We start from the raw sequence: 14,575 nt of genomic DNA, 5'->3' as shown, positions 1-14,575 counted from the left end.
TCAGAGTAGAGCGCGCTCTGTGTTGAACTTGTTTTGATTGCCGCTTGGCAGTGGCGGATTCAGGCGACATGGGCATAATCAATGGTGGATTCAGGAGACATGGAATTTTATTATTATTATTATTTATTTATTTTATTTTTTTACCGTTTATTTGCACGGGCGTGTTGATTATTATATCAGTGAACCTGGTCGGGACTCGGAGTGTGCACCCACCGCCTGGAGAAGTTCCCTCACTCATACACTCAGAAAGGAGAGGCGGGGATTGGGTGACGTCACGTCAATAAGGAGACCTGAATCCAAATTAAAATCCTGGCGAAATTTTTTATGACGAAAAAAGGTTTAAACATTTAGGAGCCCAATTGAGAAAAAAAGAGTAAAAGAGTAGGGGAAAACCTGCAAAAGATTAAGGTGTGTATGTATCACTCATCTCATGTTATGATGATAGTATAGGCAAATACATTTAATGAAATTGGCTAATAACTATATCACGTAGGTTATGCTGTGTTGCCTGCTATGCTTTTACGCATAGAGCAGCAATATATATATTTTTCAGCTTGCATAATATTATAATTTATAGATGTAGTTTATCATAATGTTGCTTGCAACCAAACATTTACAGCCCAACTAGTGAATTGTGGTTAAACTAGCACTTTTTTATTTGATTACCTTTAATTGAGGTTTTCAGTGATAATACTGAATAGGTCCTGAACTGAGTTCACTAAGGTTTATCTCCAGTGCAGCTTAAAAGGCTAATTAAAAAAAAAAATAATAAAAAAAAATAATAATAAATGAATATATATGAATATAAAGAAAAGTTTCCAGTTTAAGAAAAACACAAATATGGCCTTTAGAGTGAGTTTTGAGTGATTGCTCTCTGCAGTCTGCCCTCTGGTGGACAAAATGTGTAAAAGTCTTCTTTTCCCCCCAACTTCCTTCATTGTTTCTCATGGACTGTAAAATGGAGCGTGTCTGACCCGACTGCAGCTGTAGAAAATGCAGCTTCACTGACTTTTCTTTGTAAAGTAGTTCGTTTAAAGAAAGACAACCATTTTCTTGGTGGTTTCTTTGGTAAGTCAATGCTCGTGTATAATAAACGTCACAGCCAGTGTCCATTTTTGCATTGTATTTGAATGACCTGGAATAACTTAAGTTTTAAAGTCATTTGGGACAGTGCGCTAGCCTGGTTAGCTTTAACTCATTTACCTACAAGAACCTGCAAAAAGGGTTAAAGAAGAAAAGAAAGCAGCATTAGGCAGCTAGCAAGCTAGTGAGCTCATTTGCTACAATTTTACATATTGTTTGCATACAAGAAAATAGTCCTCTTGGTGTTCTCGCTACAGTTAGACTTCTGAGGAGAAGTTTTGGATTGTCAAGCTGTGTGTGTGTGTGTGTGTGTGTGTGTGTGTGTGTGTGTGTGTGTGTGTGTCGGCTCCTGATGTGAGGACTTTGTTGTTTTGTATATCAAGTTGCATTGCATTGCAAGTGTAAGCTGAGATGAACTGCTCTGATGGACTCTGATGGTCAAATAACACTAGTGGCAACCTCGCAGGTATAACCTATGAATTGTCACAGCATGGCATACGATGTTAAAACCGCAATTCAGAGAGCGAAACATAAAATTTCCACCTTGGAGAATGAACTGTGTGCCAAAAGGTGAGTGTGTGTGTGTGTGTGTGTGTGTGTGTGTAAGAGAGACCGAGCTTAGCACTTGGTGTGATCACTCTGATGTCATCCTTTTGGTCTAACACATGTACACAGGCTTGTTTACTTTATCTAGTTTTCTTTACATATGAAGTTTGTAAATGGGTGAACGTGAACAGCTCTGTTCTCCTCTTTTTAATCTTTATTGCAATAAACGTAGTGTTGAACCCTAGTTTGTACAGCATACGTGGGCTAAATTCAGCAGGATTCGAAATCAGTTTATCAGAGCTTGTAGGACGTTTTGGAGACAATGTGAGGGAGGTGAGATTGAGATGGTTTGGACATGTGCAGAGGAGGGACATGGGGTATATCGGTAGAAGAATGCTGAGGATGGAGCCACCAGGATGGAGGAAAAGAGGAAGACCAAGGTGAAGGTTTATGGATGTGGTGAGGGAAGACATGCAGGTGGTTGGTGTGAAGGAGGCAGATGTAGATGACGGGGGTATGGAGACGGATGATCCGCTGTGGCGACCCCTAATAAGAGAAGCCGAAAGAAGAAGATGATGATGTTCAGCTACAGGTGTATGCAAATATATGGGCATCCCCGGTCAAATTATATGTTGACTTTTGACTAGAGAGATTTGTAACTTTTTTTTAAGGATTTGACAACTATGAAAGCACAACTGATGGAGCTAATAGAATGTGAATTACTAAGTGTATTGTATGGTCCTTTAATAATTAGAAAGTTACAAAGTTGTTTGCTGTAATGAATATGACCTCAATATGACAGACATTTATCTTTAATTTATCTTTAAGACAATTCACATCAAAATCATTGTGTTGTTGAATTGCCAGGTTTCTGTGTTTTCGAATCTGTTGTTCTCTCTATAAGAAGCCCAAAAATTTCCGATAAATCAATCCATTGTTAGGCTGAAAAATCAAAACATGATTTTTGAACTAAAGCAAAGACATGCTCAGGTTGAGCTCAGGAACACAGAAAGGCTCAGAACACCATAGTAGTTTTTATATATTTGCATTTATTTTTTTTTTTCATGCTGCTGTAACAGAAATTTTCCCACTGTGGGACGAATAAAGGTTTATCTTATCTTATCTTATCTTAAAAAACTATGGTATTTGATAGAAGATACTTTAAAACAGTTCTGATCAAGAACTACCTCTAGGATGTGTCAAAGTTTTATCAGAGTAAATACAGTGGGTTTACCACAAAATGTAAACCATTGGTGAGCCTCAAAAACACAAACACCACATTAAAGTTGAAAAAGATTATTAAAGAGAATGAATTATTTTGTGGGAAAAATATGGAGGAGGATAAAAACTGCCAACTAATAAAAGCAACAAGATGCATTTTTTAAGTTTGTAAGGCTATATTATTGGCTCACATTCTGACAGATGCTTCAAAAGCCATTTAACTGTGATTGTAATTACCAGTGAGAATTGACAATGCATACTTCGAAATAAGCACGATACTTTCTCAACCTAAGGAAATACAATGTTCTGCCTGAATACAATTAAGCATTCATCTCACTTTCTGTAAATATAATGCCCTATAAACTAGAGGAACTGAAGACAGCTGGAGTAAAGACTTGGCAGAACATCACCAGGACAGAAACCCAGCGTCAGCTGTTATCTGTAGTTCTCAGAGAATTATAATCGTTTCTTCAACTTCTAAAATAATGATTGTTGGCCTCGTTAGTTTTTAAATGTGGGTGGGACTTGGTACATTAAAATGCAGCAGTTCTTACACTGTTCAGTTTATTTGGATGTAAATAAGCTGAAAGCTAAAAAAAAGATGAACTTTGAGCTCATGCTCATTTAATTGTAGTTACTATACACTGTTTATATTGGTTTAGGTTTTAATTGGAAATATTTTCAGTGATTAATTATCTTTAGCAATTACATAATCCTGCTATCATAAATAGAATTTCAGTAACTGAGCAACGTTCTAAAAATTAAAATAATTTGAGGTAGTAAGAACTTAGTAAAATAATATCAAATGTATTTTATGAAATTCAGTATAAACAGAAAAAAATATCACTGCAGCAAAACACCACTAATTATATATGTTGGTACACACACACACACACACACACACACACACACACACACACACACACACACACACACACACACACACACACACACACATATATAACATTTATATTACATTTTATAACGTTATTAAATAGTCATTCAAGTTTGTCTTTGTAATGGAGTCACTATATTCATAATGTACAATGTGCTTCATCCATTAGACATTTGAGTCAGATCCTGAAATCTGGTTTCAGATCAGATATGGTCATCTGATTGTGTAGTCCACACAGCTGAACACTGTTTTCAAGCATGTTGATATCTTATCTTTAAAATCAAGTACACACTAATAAAACGACGAAGTCTGTCACTTCAATCAGTTTGTGCTTCAGGGCGACTCCTATATTTTCTCTATTGAACCCTACTGTATTATTTTGCATTTCATAAAGGGTTCAGTGCTGAAACTTTTATCCATTCAAATAATTCGTAAGGAAACATTTTTTTACTAGTACATACTTGATTTTCAATCATTTGATACTGATATTGTTTTAAAAAAAAATGTACATTCAACAACATCAGCAGGTAATTGGCTGTTTCCTTGGAAAGAAAGGACACGGAATAAACTTTTTTTTATACCACGGTTGAAGTGCACACACGTATTACCGACGCAAATGTGATGCAGCTTATTACATGACAAAATACAAGATTACATTTGTACCTACTATTTTGAAAATAGTATAAATGTTATTCTAATGCCATCTTCTCATGATTCAGGGAGAGCTGCTCAGAGGGTGAGGAGGAGAACCATTTGATGCCATGGAAGCTGAAACAAGAGCTAAAGGATTCACTTGTTGATATGTACAAAGGTATGTTTGAATTTTATAAGCTGTTTGTTGTCAAAAATGGTTATAATAGTTCACCCTCGCTACTGACTGCAGAATTGTTTTGCACATATCAAAGAAAATTTAATACCCAAACCACATGATGCACAACTATTAATATACCTGAGCTTTAGTGACACTGATGTACTGCCAGAAAATTTTTGGACTCTAGACATTGTCAACTACAGTGTGCATATACAGTATGTGCTTGATCATGGGGTGAGAAGATAATGTAATGGTAAAGTCGTCTTAGTCAGTGACAGGCGTTATATGTTCTTCAAATGATGAGAGATTCTGATGAATCCAGCGTTTCATCTAAATCTAAATTGAAGCAGAATGAACTTGCAGACATAAAGAATAGCCACAAGGGGGCAGCCTTGCTATTTGTTAAAGCAATCTGGGGAGGAAAAAAAAAAAGCTATGGCTATGCTGACTTCTCACTCACTGATTATGGCTCTCAATTTGACTAACTATTGATCTTAGTTGAAATTGGTGTAAATGGGGATTCTTTATATTTTTACACCCTTTAGTCACAGCATTCTCCTGTGCAGCAGTTGTGTGAAAGTAATAATACCTCAACTGTTTAAAGATTGGCATAGAAAGAGGGAAAATAAAATTAAATCAATGTAATAATAATAATGACAATAGTAACATGTGTTCCATGTTCCTGTTGTTCAGGATCCTCCTCAACAGCGCATAACTTTTTTTTTTTAATTAAAGAAGAATTGATTAAATTATTAACATGTAAATAATAAGAGAGTGTCTGAATGAAATTTGATGCCATTGCAGTGTATTTTCTCTCTGATCTTGTTTGGCAGGATAGACACCAAAACGATTCAAATGAATTTTCTGGCTAAACAAATTCACTTTGTAAAAAAAAACAGAGTGATTGTGTATTACTGAATATCATGTGGCAGATGTTTCCAGTGCATTTAAGAGGAAAACTACATCTAGATAAAAAGAGCTCACATGAGTGGCTTGTATGCATTGGCAGTCTTGAGTGTGTATTGTGAAGGCTGATGTTTGAAATGTGACCTTCAGTCCATGTCCTCTGGTGTTGTTTGTGTTTGCTTTTCATGTAATGCTTGGCTTGCCGTTTTACCGATAGGCTGCGACATCCTGGTGCATTGTGACCTAAAGCACTGCATCCTAGAGATGGGTGGAGGCCAATACCTGAAACAGGATCTTACTTAGCACATATCCTGACACCCGAGGCTTCAGATGAACAGTTGTGCGTGCAAGGGCGAGCACCTGCAGACAGGGCCGCCTGCCCATTTTTAATGTGCCCGTGGGGAAGGGTGAATAATTAAGTGCACCACATCTGAACAATCTCTCATACATAAATGTGTCTGTAAGGACTGCACGTAATTTCTCTTTTAATGCCCAAACAGAAATTTCATAATGCACTGCAATACAGGTTAGTCTTCTCCTTTGTTCAGTGTCTCTTAGCTATGAAAACATGAAACCATTCCAGCTGTTGTAAATTCGATGTACAGCATACAGCAGGTAATGATAATGACTATACTGGTAATGGTCTTTTCAGTTAGGATTTTGTAGGTAGGATTTGATGAACATGTAGATGGCCCTAATTCTTTCTAAAACTTGTATTAAATCCTTGACCATAGACTATTTAACTAGATCAGAGATGACCAAGCAAGGGCTTGTGGGCCAAAGTTAGTCCATGGTGACCTTGTGTTGGTACACCATGAAATATATGAGAAAAGGGAAAAAAGGTGGGAAAAAATGCCATTTGGAAAACCTTTTGAAAAATTGTAACCAGTTTTGTGTCTCTCATTAGAGGTTACTGAATTAAGCATTAAACTCTTTTGTACAATAGCTCATTGTACTATATGTTTCACCGAACTAGAACTTGGACAATAAATTTGCGTTAGTTAAGCAGATTACAAAGTAATGTTATCAATGCTATTTATTTATTTGTAAATATTATGAAATTATAAACAAGAGGATCCATGGAAACATTAATTTGAGCCTACTTTTTGGTATAATGCACATTTATTTTCACCCCATAATCCTCAGTCCAGTTGAATTTCTTGTCCTTTCACAGCAAGAAGTCTGGCAATCTCTGAGGGAAAGAGTTTAAATTTATGGATGGGTAAAAAAAAAAAAATTAAATAATAAAAATTGATTTTACAATAGACAATGTCTAATCACCATGTTTAGTGTTGCTGCACTTTTTATAAAGAGCAAACAAAACATTTGTACCATATTTGCTGCAAAAAATATTTGTTATATATATTGAGTTATAAAGGATTTGCTATTGTAAGGTTAATAATCCCTATTTGTATCAGCTGATTTCAAACTTTATATTTTCTTGTACTATTACTTGATTGTATCTGCCATAAGAACAAGACATTTTCAAGCTTGAAACAAAAAGAAATGTCTAGCAGTAGGTTTATGTAATCGTATTCTATCTTAATATCTTATATTTTATAACCTATTTCTAGACGTTGGCTCGTGTGTGTGTGTGTATATGTATGTATGTATGTATGTAATATATATATATATATATACATACATACATACACACACACACACACACACACACACGAACTAGGAAAACCTGTTGGATGCCAGGAAGGCTAAATTTTGGCAAACAGCCAAAAAATTTCAGGTGTTGTCCAAAAAAAAAAAAAAAAAAAAAAAAGAAAAGAAAAAAGCTTTTCTGCTTATAACCTTTGAAAAATAAGCCACCGTTAATATAAACAACATTCAATTTTTTTTTCTTGCATTTTTATGTTCTTTACATTTGGAACACTATGTTCCTGCAAAAAGCCAGTTAAATGAACGCTTTACACACTCAGTGTCAGGCTTTGATCAAGTTGGATAGTTATGAGCCTTATTGAAATGAACATAATCTAGTCAATTCAGTTTGGAATCAGATACCAGCTGTCGAAAGGTCTGTGATACTCATATGCTGTTTACTCCCTTTCTCACTTTTAGTGATTACCAGAGTTTAAAAATGGAAATAATTTAACTTTTAGGAGGACAAACATGCACAGGAAAACAACACATCAGTTCAGTTTTTAAGGCTATATAGAGAACAAACTATCGAAATTTCAACATGTAAAGAATTTAAATGAAACCCATTGGTAGCCTGTGCTTTGGCTGAGTTTATAGACATGCAACACGAATTATTATTTATATATCTGTCTCAACATTAGAACTCTACATTAAAAAAATTAATTAATTTCAGCAATATCAAATAGCAGAACACTGCATAATGAGGCTAATGTTTGAAACATTAAAACATTTTGAAGGACATGGCCAATAAAAAGTAAAATGTTATTTAAAATCACATTTATTCCCAAGTTGCATTGTGTCGCTATGACGATGAACAGCCAGATCAGTTTTGCATAAAATGTTTGCTTAAATCTTATATAGCTCTAAGATAATTATATTATATTTGCAACTTTAATCCAGAATTAAATTTCATGTGCGAGGAATTGTGTTTAAGCGTGTTATTTTACATTCTGCATCCCTGCTGTGTTTATTTGTCCACTGTTGTTTGGGATAAGCTTACCGCATGGGCAGGGTTGTGTTATTACAACTGATCTGTGGTCTGGCTACGGGTTGTTTCCTTGCACGGTTAAATTGTTCTTTGCAGTCCAAATTCGGTGCACACACCCACACACACAGACACACACTCACACACATCCATAATAACAAATAGGCCATGTTTCCTATGGAGCTGAATTGCTGCTTCTCACAAGGAGGGAGAAATAAAGCTACAGTCTCGATATTCTTTGTTCTTAGCAGGTGGATTGACCTTTGACCTAACCTCTGGTCCCCTTCCCTATGCACTATCCTCCCAGGCAGGAAATGTACTTTTTGGTCCTATCAGTTCTGTTCTGCCAACTCTAGCTTTTGGTGGTACGGCACAGTCATGGTGCGGTATTCTGTCTTTTTTTGTTTCTTCTCCTCACTAGCCACCCACCCTGATTGCGCATCGTGCTTCAGCTCCTATGAGGGCAGGAGGCACGTTTGCAGCCAGCTACGCGGCTTCCTTGTGGGTCCCATTGAAGTTCAAAATCCCTGGAATTGAGTGCCGTGTGGCCTAATAGGCTCGCCCTCTGCCTAAGTGGGTGGTCCAGCAAGGCAGAATTGTGTGCACACAGATCGAGGGATTCCATGGGCTCTGTCCCCTTTTGTCTCTGTGTGTTAGTTTAAGGAATAGACTCAGGGTGGGCATTGCTTAACTGAGACAAGGCTGCTTACTATGATCTGCCACAAAAACAATTCTCACACAAACTGTGTTGGTCTTTTTTGTGTGAAAAAAATATGCACGCTTGCAAAGATGTCGTATGCATTGAAAAGACTAATATAAGCATTCGTTTTTAGGTAGATGAACTGGGTTCCTGTTACCAACGACAGTTTGTAAAGTGGATTTCCATTTTATCTTGAGAATAATGCAGTTATTTTACTGCGACACTGTTCCGTCACGGTTCTGCACCAACTTGCATTTATTCTAAATTTAGTTGAACTGACGCCCACGATGCAAACCAGGCTGCCACCCAGTTGTGGGATTCCATAAGACCTAGTGATGGTCCATGAAGCAGAGAGGAAAACAAACAGGCCCAGCTTTGGTGTGAACCACAGATGCTTGGGAACTGTTTGAACAGGGAGCAATTCAAACGGTCTCTCCTGTGGCCTGTGTTCAAACATCAAGTGGTAATGAAGACTGAGTGCCTGGTCCTGTTGCCCTGGCCTCCCCTCAATCCTTCAACTCATTCCCTCTCTGAAACACACTCTCAGGGCTTGGTGTCCTTTTCATGTGGTGGAGAGATAGTCGTGAAAATGTATTGACCGATACAGATTCCGATGTGAATTTATAATGGAATCAAATTTAGTTGTATATTTTTATTTTAATATTTGAAAAGTGAGTTATTTTCAAAAAAATGTTTTCTTTACTTTATTTTTAAAATTTATTTATTTATTTATTTTAAGCTTATGTTGGAAGGACATGATTCTAAATAAAATGCTTGAATTCCTCAGTCAACATCAAATGCATTGACTCCAGCAATGAAAAACTGTACAACTAGTAAGTAATACAACCAGTAAGTGCTATTGGAAAATATAATAAATCCAACTACTGATCTGATGATTCATTAAAAAATACTGATAATTAAAGTTTCTTGTGATTCATAAAAAAATAAAAAAAATTAATAAACACGGTCTTAAGACAGACTTTGTGGAAGTCAGTTCTGCTGTTCTTTTGAGAAAACATACCTGCACATGAGCCTGCAGAGGTTATTTCTATGAGCCTATGGGTATATACTATACGCTATTCAATTGTATATCAGCTACTTAATAAATATTCGCAAAGATGTACATTTGCAAAGATGTTCACACATTCCACCTACATGCCTTAGCCTCCTACAATACCACTAATGAGCTGGTGGTAGAATACTGATTTTATATATATATATATATATATATATATATATATATATATATATATATATATATATATATATATATATATATATATATATATATATATATAAATATAAATAATATAAGCTCATTGTTGCTAAGAACATTTCTGTTGAGAGGAAACGAAAAATTTTTAGTGTGTTCACGCTCATGTCTTGGCACTTCATGCCCTGCTCATCAAGGTTTAGGTTGCCTGAAGGACAGATCGAAGTACAAGAATCATTCATCCTTTTGAAAAAAACAACACTGAGAGGGAGAGAAAAGCTCTGTTTGGATTCGGCACTTCGGCCGTCACGAAAGTTCAACTTTGCAGTGCGTGTTGGAAAAAGGATTTTCAGAACAAAGGTAGATGTGTTTGCTGAGGATTCTCACACCACTAGCTATGTGTGTGTTTTAGTGTTGGGCTCAAGGCGAGGTGGCATGCGCAGCAATAAAGCTGGATTTGTAACCGTTTGACTGTTGTGTGTTTTTCTTTCTTTTTTTTTTTTTTTTAAAGAAGAGAGCTTATATTTCATATTTACAATGACTTTATGTGTAAGGTTTGATTTGACCGAAGGCCACATAAAGCTCTTGTTTCCATCTTGGTCAGGTGAAGGAGTGTTCTTTTTAAAAGGCGTTTTACGCCTGTGTAACAGACTCGGTGAAACTGTTGCATAAGGTGAATAAAAACAGCAAGCAGGTGAGAGGGTGCAACTCCCAATCCGAGCGTCTCTCATAAGACAGCTGACCTTGGGTTGACTCCGTCCCCATGCCCCACCTCTCCTGCTTGGCGTCTCTAAAATGACTAATAGTAGCTTCATGGCTTGTGTCGCCACTTTGCGCCAGTTTCACAACCGTACTTACCACAATGCGTCTTTTGTTTTCAGCAGTTTTATACACTCAGGTTAAAAACGCTTTTAACCTCATGCTTTGACCGTGGAAATTTTGTTACACAGAAAGGAATTTCTTTTATTCATGGGTTGGGTGGTGATGTGTTCAACAAATCAATCAAAACTCTGAGGTACATAGTGATCATGACTGAACAGAGCTTTTAGTGAGTCACTTTTCTTATCACGAAATACTCTTTTGTAATTAATCACATGATGGGGGAAAAACCCTTGCTATTAAAAATGCCTCAACGTTAAAATTTGTCGAATGACTCACATTTTTGGAAATCGTACTGTATTATCCTCATTAAACCATGTAATAGAGATTTTAAATACTGAATAAATGTGTTCAAATTCTTAAGATCCAATTTTTATTAAAGTCCTTATTCCATATTTAGATCTCTGTGGTAAGAGGAACATTTATGAATAAGACACCTGATCAGTATAAAGGTCTTCATTGTCTTACTTCTGCTTCAATAATGTTGTGGTATATTCCCTGGAAATGTGTGGAAATAAGAGTGAAACCTTTCTCCCTCCTGTTTTCTCCTTTTACTCACTGCATTAAGCTCATCTTCAAATAACTTCTTCCTCACCCTCCCAAATGTTAGCCAATGCAAATCTCAGCTTAGCCAGTATTTACTGAGCCAATTTTGAGGTTACCTTCAGCAAAGTACAGAGTCTCTAAAAATATTCACTATTGACATAAATGAAATATATAGATGTGTTTGTCAAAGTGTTTGTCACAGTGTTTGTCAAAGTGCTGCTCCTGAAACAACTTTGTCTCTCGAGCTAGAAACATTAGCATGCACATTATTCTGTACTAATAAACTCATTGATGGTCCTATGCTTAAAATAATTAATATTTTAAACTCTTTAGACTTTAATTGTCTGTTTTTATATAATACATATTTATAATGTGTATATATAGTAAGTAATTTGTTTTTTATTATTTATCTGAGAACAAATACACTGTATGAAGATTGTACATGGAATATCCAGGTAAAAAAAAACCCACATTAAATAATACGTGATGCCTGGCTCTAAATGAACTCTCATTTATTAAAGTCATATTAGAATTTAAAAGAAGCAGCCCTTAATTGCCACGTATACATTACAGTGAAATAGTTTTTTCTTTGTATAACACAACACAAATTAAACTTTTTTTTTTTTTTTTTTTTTTTTTAATTGCTCTGTGTATATCACATGCACTGCTACAATTTAGTTTAAACATATAACACTATGATGTCTAATATGGCCTGTTAACATCTTGCTTTTAGAGAATCCGTTACTGGGTAGTTTGTCTTCACAGAAAACGCACTGAGGTGATTGCACTGTCGAATGAATGCAGGAGTTGGACATTCTTGTCCTCTCCTTACAGCTTTCCCATACCCAAATTAGCTGGAACTCGGAAAATGAGGCACTCATCCTGCTAGATTTGGCAGGTCATTGTGCCTCCCCTGTTAATGCCTGGGGATCAGCGAATCTCGGCTTGTTAGACGCGACCGAGGCTGGATCCATCAGGGGGATCTGCGACAGCACTGCTTCCTCATTTTCCCCCCAATCTCAATTCAATTACTACCACGCCTGCTCTCAGAATGAGTTTAGGCCTATAAGACCAATTCTGCAAGCCATAAAGCGCAATCTGCCTATTAGATATTTCAATCATCAAAGGGCTATAAACTCAATCACTCGGTGGACGTAAAGTTAGAGCTCGTCATTTTGAACTTGTGATGGTCTTGCCTATTTCGTACACAATTCGACCTATTACAATTCTTTTTCAGATTTGGCTTTATTAGCTACAAAGATAACGTAGAACTTGTTTTGAGTGTGTACATGTAGCAGTATCTATGTCTACAGAACATTTTTCCTGAATAAGAGTGACCGGCTTTAAATGCATGTTGGTCCATTTGTTAATCACCATTCTGTCTCTCTTAGTTCAGGCTTTTATATTTCCTAACTGGTTAATTATCAACTCAAACAGAACAATCTTTATCATTTAGATTACAGGGTGCAAGTGTTCCTCATTTTCTTTTCATGTTTTGACAGTTAAATGAAATGAGAAGTGTCTAAAGGGTACCTCAGTCAAATGTTTCTCAAATTCATAATAGAATGCCAAATTTAATAAATCGACTATTTTACTTCATTTCCTATAAATTGCTTGAACAAACTCCATTTGTATGTGTTAGGGAAATGTATTTTGACCAGACTTTCAAATTTAGGATATAATAGTTGATTTAAATAAGTCGTTATGTCCTCTTAAGTACAGTTTTTTGTTGTTGTTTGTTTCAGATAAAAGCCATGTGTTAAATGATCCTGCCAGATAAACTGGGAAGAAAGATAACAGCAAAATATGTTTGTCTTTTTAATTCTTCCTACTTGTCTGAAACTTGACTCCTATGGACAGCGGGGTAACTAGTAGGCATTAACCAAAGATGTAAGCATAGATTTTTCTTACTGAGACAAATGTACAGTGCTTATACTGTAGCTATTTTTTCTACATAAGAGACATGGTGACAATAACAAGAGCGGTTCATGCAGCGCCTCAAACACACCCTGCGACGCATCTATTTATCCTTCCCGAATCGTGTCTCTATTATGGTTGGAAAGTGAAGGCACGGTGTACAATTAAACCTGCTTTAAGTTTCTTTCCAGATTAATGTCCGTATCAAAATTCATAAAGAATTGGTAAGATGAGAAGCCTGAGCTTGTGGATCCATGGGGATTTTGTGTGAAGCCCATTTAATCAGGATAACATGGTTATTAATATTCATAAAGTCAGCTGGAATACAAATGACAGCCTGAGGAATCTGGAAACTTTTTCTGCCGTAGAAATGTATTAAAAAGAGCTTAAAAAATTAATGAAATTTAGTTTATATTAGACAAAATGCAAAATCCGGTATTGGTTGATTGTAATTGGGCTTAGACGTTTCTTTTTGAAGAATTTCATCTTTGACATACATCAAAGGCAATTTCAATGAATGCAGTTCATGAATGGCCATTTAAAAGGATTTAAAGACATTACGCTGCAATAATTGAACATGAATAATAAGTAACCCACAGAGGCAATTAGCTTAAAGTCTACAAGGCAGGAAAATGAAGATTACAGGGAGACAGTAGAGGACAAATGTGAAAAGTTTAAATAGTTTTTTGATACTCATTTAGCCCACGTTTTTTTTTTCTATACAGAAAATGGTGTTACTATAGATAATTATTGCTATAGATAAGTATTCGGTTATTATATGAAGATTTCGGGGCATGCATTCGTAATTGCGATTAGATATAATGGACCAACATGTCAAAAGTTAATTAGCAGGCAGTTTTTAATGCAGTGGAACTGAGTCTGGACTGCAAGCCTAGTGCATTAATAGCACGGTGCAAAAGCATTATTATGAAAGCGGGTTTTCAGGAGATCTCTGTGTGTGCTAATGCTAATAACTCATAAATCTGTCATGAGGAAGCTACAGATCATGTAGAAATGTAGATGTGATGCTAATTCACCATCTGTAAAGGCATCAGAAACTCTTCAAAGGAAACAGGTCTCTGTTACAATCGACCGAGTTTAAACTTTCATTAAATGAGAGGCAGCGCTTTTTTATTCCTCTGTATTGGTTTATTGCCGAATGGCAGTTTCATTAAGTTCCTCTAAGGTAATTCTCTGAGGAAACAGCGTCAATCAGCGAATCA

General features: G+C 36.0%; 1 protein-coding gene across 5 annotated transcripts in view; it reads left to right on the top strand.

Annotated features, from left to right (window-relative positions):
* The first annotated feature begins 277 nt into the window (after positions 1 to 277).
* Positions 278 to 14,575, top strand: part of mipol1 (mirror-image polydactyly 1) — a 45,341-nt gene continuing 31,043 nt past the window's right edge. Inside the window, exons 1-2 of one of the 5 annotated variants that reach the window (XM_083545374.1) lie at positions 278 to 408; positions 4,465 to 4,556. In XM_083545374.1, coding sequence (XP_083401500.1) covers positions 4,502 to 4,556 — 55 coding nt within the window. In that variant the 5' untranslated portion in view covers positions 278 to 408; positions 4,465 to 4,501. Of the gene's footprint in view, positions 409 to 914; positions 1,069 to 1,438; positions 1,654 to 4,464; positions 4,557 to 14,575 lie in introns of those variants that run through there. The other 4 variants (XM_083545373.1, XM_083545372.1, XM_083545371.1 and 1 more) reach the window with 4 other exon arrangements.

This window comes from Silurus aristotelis (genome assembly GCF_946808225.1).
Source record: "Silurus aristotelis genome assembly, chromosome: 6".
In the NCBI taxonomy this organism is placed as follows: Eukaryota; Metazoa; Chordata; class Actinopteri; order Siluriformes; family Siluridae; genus Silurus; species Silurus aristotelis.
Note: the sequence above shows the minus strand (reverse complement) of the source record. Positions and strands in the feature narration are given on the sequence as shown.